The 14,192-nt window shown below is 38.8% G+C and overlaps 1 protein-coding gene across 1 annotated transcript in view; it reads left to right on the top strand.

The window, feature by feature from the left end:
- Nucleotides 1–2,364, top strand: part of TRIP11 (thyroid hormone receptor interactor 11) — a 33,145-nt gene extending 30,781 nt beyond the window's left edge. The window contains exon 20 of the mRNA XM_068148790.1: nt 464–2,364. Coding sequence (XP_068004891.1) covers nt 464–672 — 209 coding nt within the window. The 3' untranslated portion in view covers nt 673–2,364. The remainder of the gene's footprint in view (nt 1–463) is intronic.
- Nucleotides 2,365–14,192: the final 11,828 nt, after the last annotated feature.

Raw genomic sequence — 14,192 nt, 5'->3', positions numbered from 1 at the left:
TTGTGTGGTACTGGAGTCAACATGACAGATACCTCCTATCTGGCATTGTATGCTTGGAGTGAACCTCGGCAAAGGGTGTCTGTGTTGCTTGTCACAGACATCTGTATATTTTTTTTCAGGTAACCTGAACTGTTACTGACTTTCAGCGGCCAACAAGCACAAAATGGCTGGCAGGTCCCAGGAGTGCCCTGATCTTTAAGTCAGTCTTGTACCTGGTGCCCTGAAGTGCAGACACAGGAATTTTTAGACAAAAGAAGCAATGGTAGATGAGATCCAAGATGAGAAAGGATAGAATGAAAGTCTATGGGAGCATCCTTGGTTTATGGCAAGATACAATTTCCATGTTCAAAAGTTCTCATTATAGAACTTATTTGTGAACATGCTGTAAAATTTCATATACTTATGAATGCTTTCTACAAAGTGCTTTTGTTGCTGAATTTTGTTTGGTTTTTTTACATTTCAGATTCTGCAGTTTTGGGTACAAGCAGAAGACCAGATGCAAATCCATTTTTAGCACCTCGATCTGCAGCAGTTCCTCTCATAACACCTGCTAATAGTTCTGGACATCTGCTTATGAAACCTATTTCTGATGCATTGCCTAGTTTTACACCACTGCCAGTGTCCCCTGATGCCAGTGCTGGAGCTGTACTGAAAGACCTCCTAAAACAATAGGTGATCATGTATCAGTATGAAGATAGTAGCACTTTAAAGAAAATGAGAACACTATGCTGTATATAATTTATCACAACGAGGCCTTCTGTAAAAAGTCATACACTTGTTTGACATTGTATCTTGCTTTGGGGTTTCTGTTGCTGTTTTGTTTGGGTTTTTTTTGTTGGTTGGGGGTTTTTGTAATTAACCAGTGCTTTTGAAATTCTGATGGTGGCATGAATAACTGCCTTTATATTGCAGGCATTCATTTTGGGTGCAGGTTAAATCAGGTTAAACTGAGAAAAAAAAAATCTGTCTTGTTGCTGGATTGTCATAAGACCAATAGGAGGGGTATAAAACCTTAGTTATTCTCTCAGTTGCTTCAATTATGCACAGACGATATTTGCTCATTGGTGTTGATAGCTGCTTTTCCATTAAAATGATTCACCATTGGCAGTGGGCCTTGAAGAAACTGCCCAACGCCCCCCACCCAGAGTAATAGCTGCTTTCAGCAGTCAAACCCCTCAGCACCAAGGAATGAACTGTGGAAGCAAGTGCTTCATTTTCTAGAGGTGTCCATGTGATGGACACCACGGTGTCCATGTGGTGTGCAAATTTAGCAGAAGATTGGTTCACTGTAGCACTCTCAATGGCATAAGATGTGTATTTGAGAGACGTTTAACCTTGCAGGATTTTGTAGATCCAAATATATGCTTAAAACTTGAACATATGTATAGAATTGAAAGGGAAGAAGATGCTTACTTATCTCAAATGTGTAAATAGGTCTTTGTAAGACCAAGGCCAAGGGCAGTTGTTCTGTAAATTTTGCTGTCGAACTTGTACACTTTGTTTAGCAGACAAAGAATGAAGTCGCATACTAAAGGATAAAAGTCACCTTGCAAATATCATGTTCATAATGAATCTGAGATAAAACTTCAGCTTAAAAAGTGTCATTTCTAAATTTTTTTTATATGCAATTCCTTGTTTAGTCAGTGTTAAGGTAACTGTTGTGCAAGTTCTATATTAGAACTGTCAACCTTTACTTCTCATTTTCATTAAAACATGGATTAGATTGTTGTAAGAGTTATATTTAAATAAAATCAATTGCTGAAACTTGTACAGAATCAACCAAAATAATGCCAGAAATCTTTGCATTTATTTATGTAGAGGTCAAATAGTGAATTTCTTTCATTGCCTTGAAATTTAGCAGAGGTTTTTTATAATTACTGGGTTTACCTTAAGAACTGCTTGAATCCCTTCTCTCCCCTGTGTCAAATGTTTCATGGAAGACATACGTAAATTTGGAAGAGGACTGACCATACTGAGTTTTAATTGCAATCTTTTTGCTCTATTATGGACAAGGTAATTAATTTGGCAATTTGATTTCTGAAACGATAGCACACAGAGGATACCAAAATAAATTCTGCATTATGTAATAAACATAATGAGAATTTGAGATTACCTTGTTTGAGAACATTTCCATTTGGTACTTCAAATGTACTTCTTCCTTTAAACTGGGCTGGAATAGGTACTTATTTTTCCCTTATAATAAATATAAAGAAAATGGAATTGAGATGGTTTCTGTGCAGTCTCTCATGTTCTTATGTCAAAGCAGAAGGAAATACTTAGTTGTTATAGTACGTAAGTCATAATTTTTAAGTTACAAATGGGCTTGTGCTGTTCACTATCCTCTGAATAAACTAACTGAGCAGATCTGAACTTGTGCAATTTTTTTCTTTAGTAGCAGAGAACTTTAAATGTTTCTCTTCTGGGAAGCTTTACCAATACCGATAAATAACACACAGTAAACCCCTTTGTTTCTGCATGCTGTAAATCGGCTCCATTCATACAGCAAGCTGTAAGTTTGAGGAAGGAAATGTAAAACCAGACTGGTTTTGAAGAACTTTAGAACTTCTCATTAAGCTACTTCAGAGAGAGAAGAAAATGCTCTGCAGGAAATACAGAAGAGGCATCAGTCCTTAAGTCCTAGGAGGTCTGTTTAACTGCAGAGAAAATCCCTGTGGCTTAGAGGTTTCTGTTCTAGGGCTTATTCCACATCAACATTGGTGGATTATGTTGCTTTGTCAGAAATAAAATGTACTCTGTGTTCCAAGCAGTACTTTCCCACTGAAAAGCGTAGAACAACTTCATTGCCTTGTTTCTCTCCTTTTTTGTTAAACTGTTTCACAGACTATTATAAAACATTCAAGAACTGTATTGAAAGATTAAGATAATTTTTTTCCTCTAATTTTTCTTCTGTGTTTACTTTGTGCTTGATAACTGTTTCATACATATTTACCTTACCAGTTTCCCACATGTGAGTATGTGACTCATGCAGCCTATGCTTTTCATTGTGTGGATCTTTCATGCAGCAGCAGCGGTGGTGGTGGTGAAACACATTCTCTCTGGAATTTATGAGCAAGTGCAGTAGTTGAAAATTTCAGTTTTTCATTTAGCTTATTTGTTCCCTTTCACCTTGCTTTTGCAAGGTAAGAAAGAGTTGTTGGTTAGTTTTAGAGGTAAGGTAGCAGAATATTAGTATTCTAGGAATTAATTTTGTGAACTTGATATCAAGGGGAAAAAATAAAGGTTAAAATTTTCTGTCCTCTTCATTAGGGTCTCACATTTTGCAGTTCTTTGGTCATCCTGCATCCTGTGCAAGGAGAAGGAAGTAACTGGTTGATCTTTCTGATTGTTACTGTAAAAGCTGCACAGTTGTTTGGTTGGTTGTTTTCAATTAAACAATACTTCATTAAACTACTTGGTCACAGCCGTGTAACTTGTCACACTCTAAGGACCATTGTAGAAAGCATTTGTGGGATTTTTTTAACCAAATGTGAGTTCCAAGCTTGCATGTTATTTCTTCTTATTATTCATGTTCTTAACCCATTTTGCATAGTTATTAATGAGGCAGGCTACCTGGAACATTAATAGCAGTGGCTGATGGATGAAGAGGAAGAGAGAATGGAAGATTGTAGAATCACAGAATCAGTAAGGTTGGAAAAGACTCAGAGATCATTCAGTCCATCCTATCACCTAACACCTCATGACTAACTAAACCATGGCCTCAAGTGCCACATCCAGTCCTCTTCTGAACGCCTCCAGGGACAATGACTCCACCACCTCCCTGGGCAGCACATTCCAATGGCAAATAACTCTTTCTGTGAAGAACTTTCTCCTCACTTCGACCCTAAATTTCCCCTGGCACAGCTTGAGACTGTGTCCTCTTGTGCTGGTGCTGGTTGCCTGGGAGAAGAGGCCAACTGCCACTTGTCTACAACCTCCTTAAGACGATTGCCTTTGTAAGTATTTCATCTTACTGCATACCTCAAGTAAGCTTTGCAATGTTAAGCCTTGATGTCTTGCTGCCAGTTTTAATGACTTTATTGCCATGTTATCATAGGAAAGTTCAAGAATAATTTTCTCAGCTCATTTAGTCAAACATGCTTGTAAACTTGTCACATCCTCCAAAACACTCCATGTGGGAGCACTAGCTAGAATAAAATTAAATGTTTCTTTTGTCACCTATGTGAAGAAAAAATACAAACATCTGTTTACTATGGAGAGATATTACTGTACTGTGAAAATGGCTGGCAGAGATAACAGGTCCATGCATCCTTTGAACCAGAAGTCTGATTTATCTAGACAGTAAAACCAAAGTAGTCTTCATACACACACATATGACAGTTGTAAGCAATTAGGTTTGAGAAATCACAAACTTTGCATATACTTGTTTTGCTTTGGCTCTTTTCCCCCCCTTCCAGTCAACTTCATAGTTTGTTACCTTGAGTTGTTTGTAGAATCATAGTCTTCTCATTGGAGAAGTCCTTAAGGAGAGGGAGCCCAACCATGACGTGACATCTCCTTGTACACAGGTGGAAATCTTGTCAGTAATCTTCTTAGAGAAAATTCATAAGCATTACTAGCCTGCAGTGTTTGTTCTATTGTGTTGTGCCATTTATGCTGCTGATTTTATTTGCAGCTCCATAGAGCTTAAAGCCGGAAGCCAATCTTCAATAAAGAAATAAAGGAATAGGCAGCTGCTCACATTTTGTTTAAAGGAAAGGATAATTTGTACATGGCATGTTGTTTACAGCAGTAGCTACACTCAGTCTTGGACTATTGTGTTTGTCTCAAGCTTATAGAGGAAACAGCATTCTGAATTTCAGCATCTGAAAGCATCACCTTTCTAACCCAAATACATTTTGTAGCAAGTACTCATTAAAATGTGTTCTCAGCACAAGTGTGCACGAAACAGGCCTGTTGTTTGCTGCTTGTGTTAAATCTGTTGAAAGGCTAATTCAGACAAATGTATTACAAGTTGAGATTTTGGCTATACCAAAACATTTTGCCAAGCAAAAGAAAATTGTATCAACTTATTAAAGGCTTGTTTTTCTTGTAGGAAATTAGAATTGCAAGATAGCTGCTAATCTTTTCATACATAAAAAGGAGCATTTATCACAGTAAGTAATTATGGGATCATTCCATGCATCCTTAGTGAACTTGTAGTATTGCTGTTAAATCTAATAATCTAATTTGTTTTTAAATGTTCACAGATGCTGTACAATCCTCCTTGAGCGCTGACAGTTAACTAATCTTTCCCTAATCTTGTGTTAAGATAGCCACAGATCAGATTTCTAAATTCTTATTGCTTGCACTTGAGTTTCTGGCAGTCTGTGACAAACTGCCTTTGAAAAGGTTAACTTTTTTGGTCTGTGATGGTCAGCTAATAAATACTACTGTAAGTATCCATAGTAACACTAAAAACATCTCCCAAGCCTCTTAAGCAGACTGAAAACAGCCCATTTGCTCTGTGTAGCCACTTCAATTTGAGTTCTTTTACACCTTGGGTTTTGTGGGGCTCTTTTTATCTCATTGGGAACAACACACAAATGTTCCTGCTTTGGGGAAACATAATGCAGCTCCCTTGCTGGTCCTTGTTCTCGTTATGTGAAATGTTTCATCCAGAAAATAAGTGACTCTTCTTGAAGGATGGCAGCAGTTTGATGCTGGCAAAACCCATCTTGTTCTTCTGGACATGTTTCAGGAGGAAAGCATCCTTGGCCAGATTTTCTTTGGAGAGGTAGAACTCTACTTGGAACATAATCTTCAGTGTACTGTCCACTCAGTTTCATTTCTTCTAGCACTGCACATAATTGAGTTCACAGATAAAAAAATGGAGTGACATCTCTGATTATTAAAAGAGAGGTGCAGATTCACATCAAGTTGAAAGCCTAAGGTAAAAAAAAAGAGGGGATGGGATATCACAGATGACAATTGCGTTATTTCTGTTGGCATTTATTAGGTGGACTAGAACAATACAACAGTCAAGAAAAACATGAATGTAATAGGGTGGCCCCAGAAGGCTAGCTTTTGAGTGAAGTGAAAATAACATAATGAGGTAAAGGCACTTACATGTTGATCAGATTTTACACTCATTACCCTGACAAATTCAAAACTGTTCATTGTGTGCATAGGATGCAAGAATAATTTCTATTTTAAAGATACAGTGCCTGTTGCTAGGGATTGGAGTTTTGCCACTTAGTACCTCAAGCTTGAAGGAACTTCACTGAAATCTCCCTCAATCTAAAGGAAACCTAACTTGAGAGACCCATCTGGATATACTTGGAGTATCAGCCAGTATCATCAAGGTTAATACTGGATCCCAAACACTTTCAGCTGCAGGTACCTGGGAAACTACATATAGGAAAGGAAGGACTAGAGGTAATGAATCTGAGATAGAGGAGTGTAGATTTAGATGAGATGTTAGGAAGAAGTTCTTCATAAGGGTGTCGAGATGCTGAAACAGGTTGCCCAAAGAGGCAGTGGAAACCCCATCCCTGGATGTTTTTAAAGCCAGGCTGGATGTGGCTCTGCGCAACATGATCTAGTGGAAAGTGTCCCTGCCCATGGCAGGGAGTTTGGAAGTAGATGATCCTGGAGGTCCCTTCCAACCCTTCACAATTCTGTGATTCTGTGAAATAAAGGCATCAGCATTCAGGTAGTCACGGAGAAGTCAACTACATGAAATGTTGGTTGTAAAACTAACCTTTCTGTAAAAATGTTTTCTATCTTCTGCAACAATTTTCTCTATTGTAGGTATTAAAATCAGTACTTGAGTGACACTTTTGTTTGCAGTAAAAGGATATTTTCAGAAATACAAGCAAATCCCTGAGTTGATTCTGCTTGATCCGTATGTGTCAGTTTACATGCCATACCATGGATTCAATACTAAATTGTACCAGGACTGAAAGTTTAGTAGAGACAGTGATTTGAATGGTAGACTGGAGAATTGAAAAACAGTCATCAAAACTGAAACTTTTTCTGGAAATGGAAGTGGAAAATATTTAGACTGCACTTTTCTCTGTGTGCTTAAGTTGTGGGTGCCAATAAAAATGAAGGTGAACAGAAGACTGCCTTATTTTTGACAATAGGAGCAAGAACAGATGTGTTTAACAGTCTTCAGCTAACTTAAAGGAGGCTTATTATGAAACTAAAAAATTTGAGGAGTACAGGATTCTAAAGAAAACGAATGAGTCATAACTAAGCTTGCCAGATCTGTCTGGACCCAAACTCAGACTCTGAATAGTACACTGCCTGTGGGGTTCTCAGGATTAAGGACCTGCAAAGTGCCACCTGCAGGCAAAAATCTTGTTGGGGTTACCTGTGTCTTTACTGGACTCTTGGCAGAATGGTTGTGCTGTGCTGCCCAGAACCTGCCCATTTGTACTGGGGATTCAGGAAGCCTTCATCACTCGGCTGTGATAGTCTTCTGAACTCAATTGGTGGCTCCAGCTTCCTTGTACTGGTACTGCTTTGCAGGCAACCTGAAACCTGCAGTACCCTGGCCAAGTGTAACTAGTAAATCTAGTTATTTAAAAGAAACATCTTAATCAGAAACTAAAATGGAATAGGGAATCATCAGAAGTCATTGCAGTTGATCAGACCTGAAGGGCCAAACTCCCAGTTCTGGCAGCATAAACAAAAATCTGGTGAGAGGCCAAATTAAGACTGAGCTGAGCCTGTAACTCACAGTGAGGTTACATAATTCTGGCACAGTGGCATGGTCTTGACTTTGTGGTTGGTACTGAATAGCCACAGTTGCCCAGGGTACTGATGCCTCTATCACTGCTACCAAAAACAGTGTGGAGGAGGGGGACTTAGTGCTGAGATGTTCTACTTCAAAAAGCAGTTGGACTTGCCACCTTCTATCCTTTTCTTTTTCTCCTCTCCCTGGTTCTCGATTAGCATCTCAGCAGATCTCCTCATGAAATGTTCCAGTGCCAAGATACCTGGGAGTTAGCCACAGCCAACTCAGCTCCAGTGCCCATTCCATGGCCACTTGTTTGTTGCATGTGAATGTTGTAGACTCAGAAACAAGCAACAGCTATTATACACAAATTCCTACCTTTTTGCTGGAAAAATGTTACATTTGCTATCTATAGGTGCTAGTTGGGAGCTGGCTAGAGCTGTTTTCTGTTGCATGGAATAACAGAGTAAGTTCAAAACAGAAAAAGTTTTCTCAGGTAAGTTAAGGGTAATGTCCAAGAAAATCTACTCCTAAAAGATCAACACTGTGCTGTACTACTGATTTGCCTGACATAGTGGATTTACTGTTCTGTTTTTTATTAAGCATTATATGGAAACCTATTAAATACATTACCTTATTTGGTAGCTTCTAGCACTAAGGAAAAATTGTGAGAGGTTATGCTTATGATAAATAATTCAGCTGTTACATATCTTCACACTTAATTTGGTTACAACACTTGAATTCTAAATGTCAAGTGAGTTCTGATTAATTGTTATTCTTAATTTCTTTGATTTGTTCTACAACCTCTTCTGCTTGTACTTCACTTTCAGGTTCTTACTTCTTTCTTTTTCTGATTCCACTATGGGAACCTCTTGAAGTTTCTCTAGTAAATGCAGATGAAGAAGTATCACTTAACTTTCTACTGTGATTCTATCTTTTCTAAGGGCTATTTTTATACCTTGTTCATCTGTTGGCTTTGCAGACTCTTTGGCAGTTTTCCTGCTTTTGATGTGTCTGAAAAAAATAATTTATTATTAGATTTTATGGCTCTTACAAATTGTTTTTCAAAATTTTTTGGCCTGCTTTTCTGGTTTTTTACATTTAACCTGTCAGAGGTTTTGTTCTTGTCAATTTTCTTCATCTGGCACACCTTCAGCTTCCTGAGTTTTGCTCTGAACAGTGGACAAAATGGGGACTGATTGATTTATCAGGCTCCAGCTATGCACTCTGTTAGCAGTAAAAGTGCCTTGCTAGGGAGGAGTTGTACCAATTTTTCACATGCCTGCTTGAGATTCTGGTCTCCTCACAGCACCAAAACAGACTGGAGCCCCTGGGAACAGCCAACCTGCTTCTGCAGGGTGAACTTGTGGCACAGGTCCTTCTGCTGTGATAGTCAGCACAAGTCAAAGAAAAAGACAGCAGATTAAACAAACAACAACAACAACAAAAAAGGCACAAAGAAACAATCTGTTCTGTAAACAGCATCCTTTTGCATGACTCTGTGAGCACTGCAATGTGTGTATGGCAGAACTAACAAACAGGAGCAGCATCCCCCTCCCGCTCAGTGGAATTGTTGCCTATAGCATTCGGAATCACTTCCTTATAGCAGCCCTCATTGCTACAGAGCAGTGAATGGTGAGTCTGAAAACAAGTAGGAAACACAGCATTTTTATCACCCAGTTTCAGAGCCAATTTATTTCCAAACAGCATGGTTAACTTACAAAGTCCCAAAAGTAAACAGACAAATTGTGAAATGGTGTAATCCCTGCTATGGGAATAAGTAAATTAAGTGTAGCATTTTTTAAATTGAAGAAAAGTTTAAAAAATGTCTTCTGGGGTTAGGAAAGCAGTTGAGTAAGTACAAAACAGTCAAAATTATTCTTCTCCTCATATGGAAACTTTTTGCCACGCCTGTATTTGTCTAATGTATAACCCTGAAATTCATAAGATAGGGAAAAGATCCAATCTTTGCTGATTGTTTTATTGGAAAAAGAAACCAGAAGTCTTTGCTTCTATCACCTCTAAGAGTGAAACATGTTTTAAAAGGGAATGTTTTCCACCACTTGGAAAGAGAGGAACTCTGGAAAAGAGGGCTGTTGTCAAATATTTTTCTACTCTGGACTCATCAGCAGGGTTCTGGCAGGTGCCCTTACAAAAATAGTGCTCATACTGTTGAACTTTTAAACATCCCCATTGAGAGATGGCATTTCCACAGACTTGTTTGGGTTTACTCAGAACCTGAAGCATTTTAATGGAAAACGCAGAATATGTTTGATGCTACAGAGGGTAATCTTTTGCACTGGATAACAACAAAGTGAATTGCCTAAGCAGACTGAAAGAAATGCGTGTGTGTATGTGTGTATATACATACATATACCCACACTTATGTATAAAGGGGAGGTTGAGAAAGGATGCTCAACTAAATTAGGGAGGGGGGAAAAAAAGGGAAGAAGAAAGAAAAGCCACCCAAAATGTAAGTTCCATGTGATGTACTGGGGAGAAAAGGAATCACAGGTACAGGTACCCTATGATATAATATAGCAGGTGCTATACTAACACACATGCTCCAGCAGATAGGGAACACTGCTAAGTTAACTTTGAAGGGTGAACTAAGGTCTCCAGTCAGTCTAATGCTGTTGTGCCAGATGTGCCTAGTCTGTACAGAGTGGTGCACAGGTTTGTGAAGAACTTGAGAAAGCAAAAGATGCTTCAGTGACAGGAGAGAAGGAAGGGATGCTGTATTTGCTCTTTTCTTCCATGGATATCTCACACAGGTGGTAACTGTACTAAGGTGAGGCAACAGAGCCCCCAGAGACAGCAGCAGTGTGAGCTGCAGATCAGTGTGATGTAACATCCAAACAAATATATATTCCCAGTGTGTTTTAGTTAGTACTAGTGATGTTTTCACAATTACATGCTATGTTAATTTTCACTGATAATTCTTGCTTGTGTTATGTTTGGCTAGGAAAGGAAAATATGTGTGGCACTGCTTTTGTGCTTCTGGCCTGAGCCATCTGGAACAGGTTATTGCATCATTCATGTTGTGAGATGGCAGTTAGAATTCAGCCACTGAATGAAGCCGACCTCAGCTCCTAATGTAAGGTAGTCCATCCTTGAAAAAGGAAAGGGAACCCTCCCCAAACACCAAGAGTTTGCAATTGAGATTCTTTTCTTGGGATAGAATAAACAAGGCTTACTCTTTTTTTTAGGCAGAATTAGGGATTGAGACCAAGTTTCCCATGTGCTTAATGCAGTACAGTAAGATGTGTGTATTTCACATCATTGCCTGTCATGTGCTATACCAATGTGTGACAATATTGAAAGCTTGCTTCTTTAGCAGTCTCCAAGAACACTTAAATCAATCTCCAGGGTTAGGCAAAAGCCCAACTTCAGAATCTCTTGGAGCTTTGGAGCTTTCAAAATGCAGCTGTTCCTGCAAATGCCCAGCAGTTTTGCTCTAAGTGGTTTACCAGTTTTGCTGGTAGAAAATTATGTTCTATAATGTTTGGTAGAAGCAAAATGGATGGTTTAAGTATCTAAAATTTGGACGTGCAGGGCCTTAAGGTGTCAGTTATTGCCAAATTCCTTTAGTGAATTCAGGTCTGCATGGTTGTGGAAAAGATGTCTAAGACCTGTCACTTAGAATGACTGGGTTTGCAGACTACAGCTGTGCAGATCTGTGTGATTTGATTCTACTCCCAGTTTGATAATGTTCTTGAGAATATTCAGAGAGGCTGAACTTTAAGAAATGCTAAGAACATCTAAGGTGCTTGATAGATGTAGTTCTGGAGAAGTGTAAGTATAATATGTAAGAATTAAAAAGGGAACTGAAGTGCTGAAAAATGTTAGTAGATGTGGATTTGCTTTTTGTGAGGCAGATGTTTTATTCAGGAGTGCTAAGTGTAATTAACTCATTGAGTTACCTGACCGCTATACAGCTTTTGTCATAGCATTAAGAAACCATTAAGTTGTGTTCTCCAGTGCTGAGGATCCCTGTTAACTCAACATGGTGCATTATCTGCAGGAGCATGCAGCAATTTATATATTGGGTCATCTCATCCAAGAAGGATAGAGTAAAGGTTGTATGACGTAGTTTATGTGCCCCTTATGATTAAGTATTACACAATTTTCAAAATCCGGGTCTTAAACATAATTAGAGATATATTTTCAATCCTAGCTATGCACAAAGCCAACTTTTAAATGGGCTGCCCAGGGAGGTGGTGAAGTCACCATCACTGGTGGTATTTAGGAAGAGACTTGATGGGGTGCTTGGTGCCATGGTGTAGTTGATTAGATAGTGTTGGATGATAGGTTGGACTTGATCTCAAAGGTCTTTTCCAACCTGGTTTATTCCTATTCCTATTCCTTTCTCCTTAACATTTCATACTGGTGACTGTTCTGCACCTCCTCATGATGGCAAAGAAAATGTCAAGGTAATCTAAATAAAGTAGTGGATTTTATAATATGGGGGGTATAATTGAGACCATTGAAGTGAGAGTGCTGCTAGAGCTGAAGTTTAGCCACCACCTTAAGGACAAATGATGGTATTGGCACATGGTGTTGAAAGATACATTGAATTGGTTTTAGGGGGAGAAAAAAGGGGTACCACAAAAGTCTTCCTTTATGGATCTCTCCATTTCAAAGAGAGTTGCGAGAATGCTGTGGCTGCATCTCCTTATTTTGTTGCTGATAGTAGTTACAGAAAGGTAGTGCAGAAATTCCACTTTGCCATAGCATCAAATCCTTTTATTTAGGAAAATAACACACCACACTATAAACTAGCCCAAGCTGTGGTTTGATACACTTTTTATATTCTGGGTTTTATCCACTCCAGCTGTCAGATGGAGCCAGGAAAAATCAAAACATTTGTACAGTATTCCTTCATAAGAGAGCCTCTTAGGAGTTTAGGTCTTGATTCACCTCCTGTCTCCAGTGCTGGAGTGTCTGCCAGTTGGCTGATGAATCAGAATTCTTTAGTCCCAAAGACAATTCTTTGGGGAAAGACTGGTGGTGTAGTCATAAGGTGATTCTGGGGTGCAAACACTGATTTTTGCCATGAGATAGTGAAAAGAATTCAATGGATCAGCAAATGAGGTATCAGCAAGTATATGAAGCAAGTTCTCCATCCACATCAAGTAGATGCTCAGAACATCTGTTCTGCTGTAGAACTGTTTCTCTTAGTTTAAGCAGATCTGCAGACACCTAGCATACAGTGTTCACTGCCAGTTTTAGACTTGTTAGCTCTCCACATCATGGAGTGTATTGAGAAACACTGGATTATGGAGTAATAAGAATACTCACTGGTAACCTTTTGCTACAATGAAAATTTGCCTAGTCTTTATATATCTTTTGCCTGTTTTCTGACTCGTAACAAACTTTTCCTCTCAAAACATCCCCAGTGAACTTCTTCAGAAGTCCCTTGTGTGAGTTTTTATTAAGCTTTAGGGAAGTCTCAAATAAACTAATTGGTTCTTGTTTATCTGCAAATACCTGGACATTGTTTGAATAAATCTAGGACAGTATTTAATTTTTCATGCAACTGATGTAGGCAAGAAACAGAGAGACAAACTGTTGGAAATGGCACTGAGCATTTGGTGCTGTCATTTTTGAAAAGTAATTTGGATAATGACAGCCACTTAGTGGCAGAGGGGCAGAGATCTTGCAATTCCCATTGGCACTGATATGACTTGTAGGTGCTCAGGAGCCTTGATGAAGGTCCATCTTTGTATCTCAAGATGGGTATCCATTCTAAGAGGCCAGTTTTATGAATATCTGTTGTAACAACTCTGTTTACCTGTTTCTCAACCTGTTACAGAGAGATGTATGATAGAGTTTTATTTTGTTGGACATTTCACTTTCCTTGGGAGAGAAGTGTTTCCTGAGAAGAAGGACAACAGAAATTCAAAGTAGTCATTTAATGTCTATTCTGTATTTATTTTCAGGAATCTTTGCAACACCTGATTGTTTCCTCTCACCTCTCATAATTGTTCTGCTTGACCTGCTAAAGCTCTGCCTGTGGCAAAGTTGCAAAACACCTGAAAAAGTATTTTATTTCCTTTTCAATTGTAACTGGAGACCTGCAAGATATGTTTTTCCTGGGAAATATTTCATTTCACAAAGCGCTCCCTTAAGTGCAGGGCCAGTTTAAAAAGTGTTTGTAGACAAGCCATTTGTTTTCCTTTGAACATCTAATTTGTTTATTCCCGTTTTCAAACAGTCCCCAAGCAATATAGTTCCTGTAGCTACTATCATCATGTGTTGGAGTTATTCACCTCCCAGAGGCTCAGACCTTTCATCAATATGCCATTGGCACAAAGCAGCAACTGTTGCATATTCATTGTCCGTGACACCAGCTAGAGGGCCTCCAAAAAGCCTGACTCTTTTTTTTTTTTTTTTTCTTTTTCTTTTTCTTTTTTTTTTCCTCAGAGCAAGGAAAACAATCCCTTCCCTTCTCCAGTCCCTTGATAAGGGTTTCTGTCCAATAACGGTGCTTTCTGCTCTGAGGCATATT

This window comes from Melanerpes formicivorus, unplaced genomic scaffold (genome assembly GCF_026170545.1).
Source record: "Melanerpes formicivorus ecotype bairdi unplaced genomic scaffold, bMelFor1.0.p_v2 SCAF_17, whole genome shotgun sequence".
Lineage (NCBI taxonomy): Eukaryota > Metazoa > Chordata > Aves > Piciformes > Picidae > Melanerpes > Melanerpes formicivorus.
Note: the sequence above shows the minus strand (reverse complement) of the source record. Positions and strands in the feature narration are given on the sequence as shown.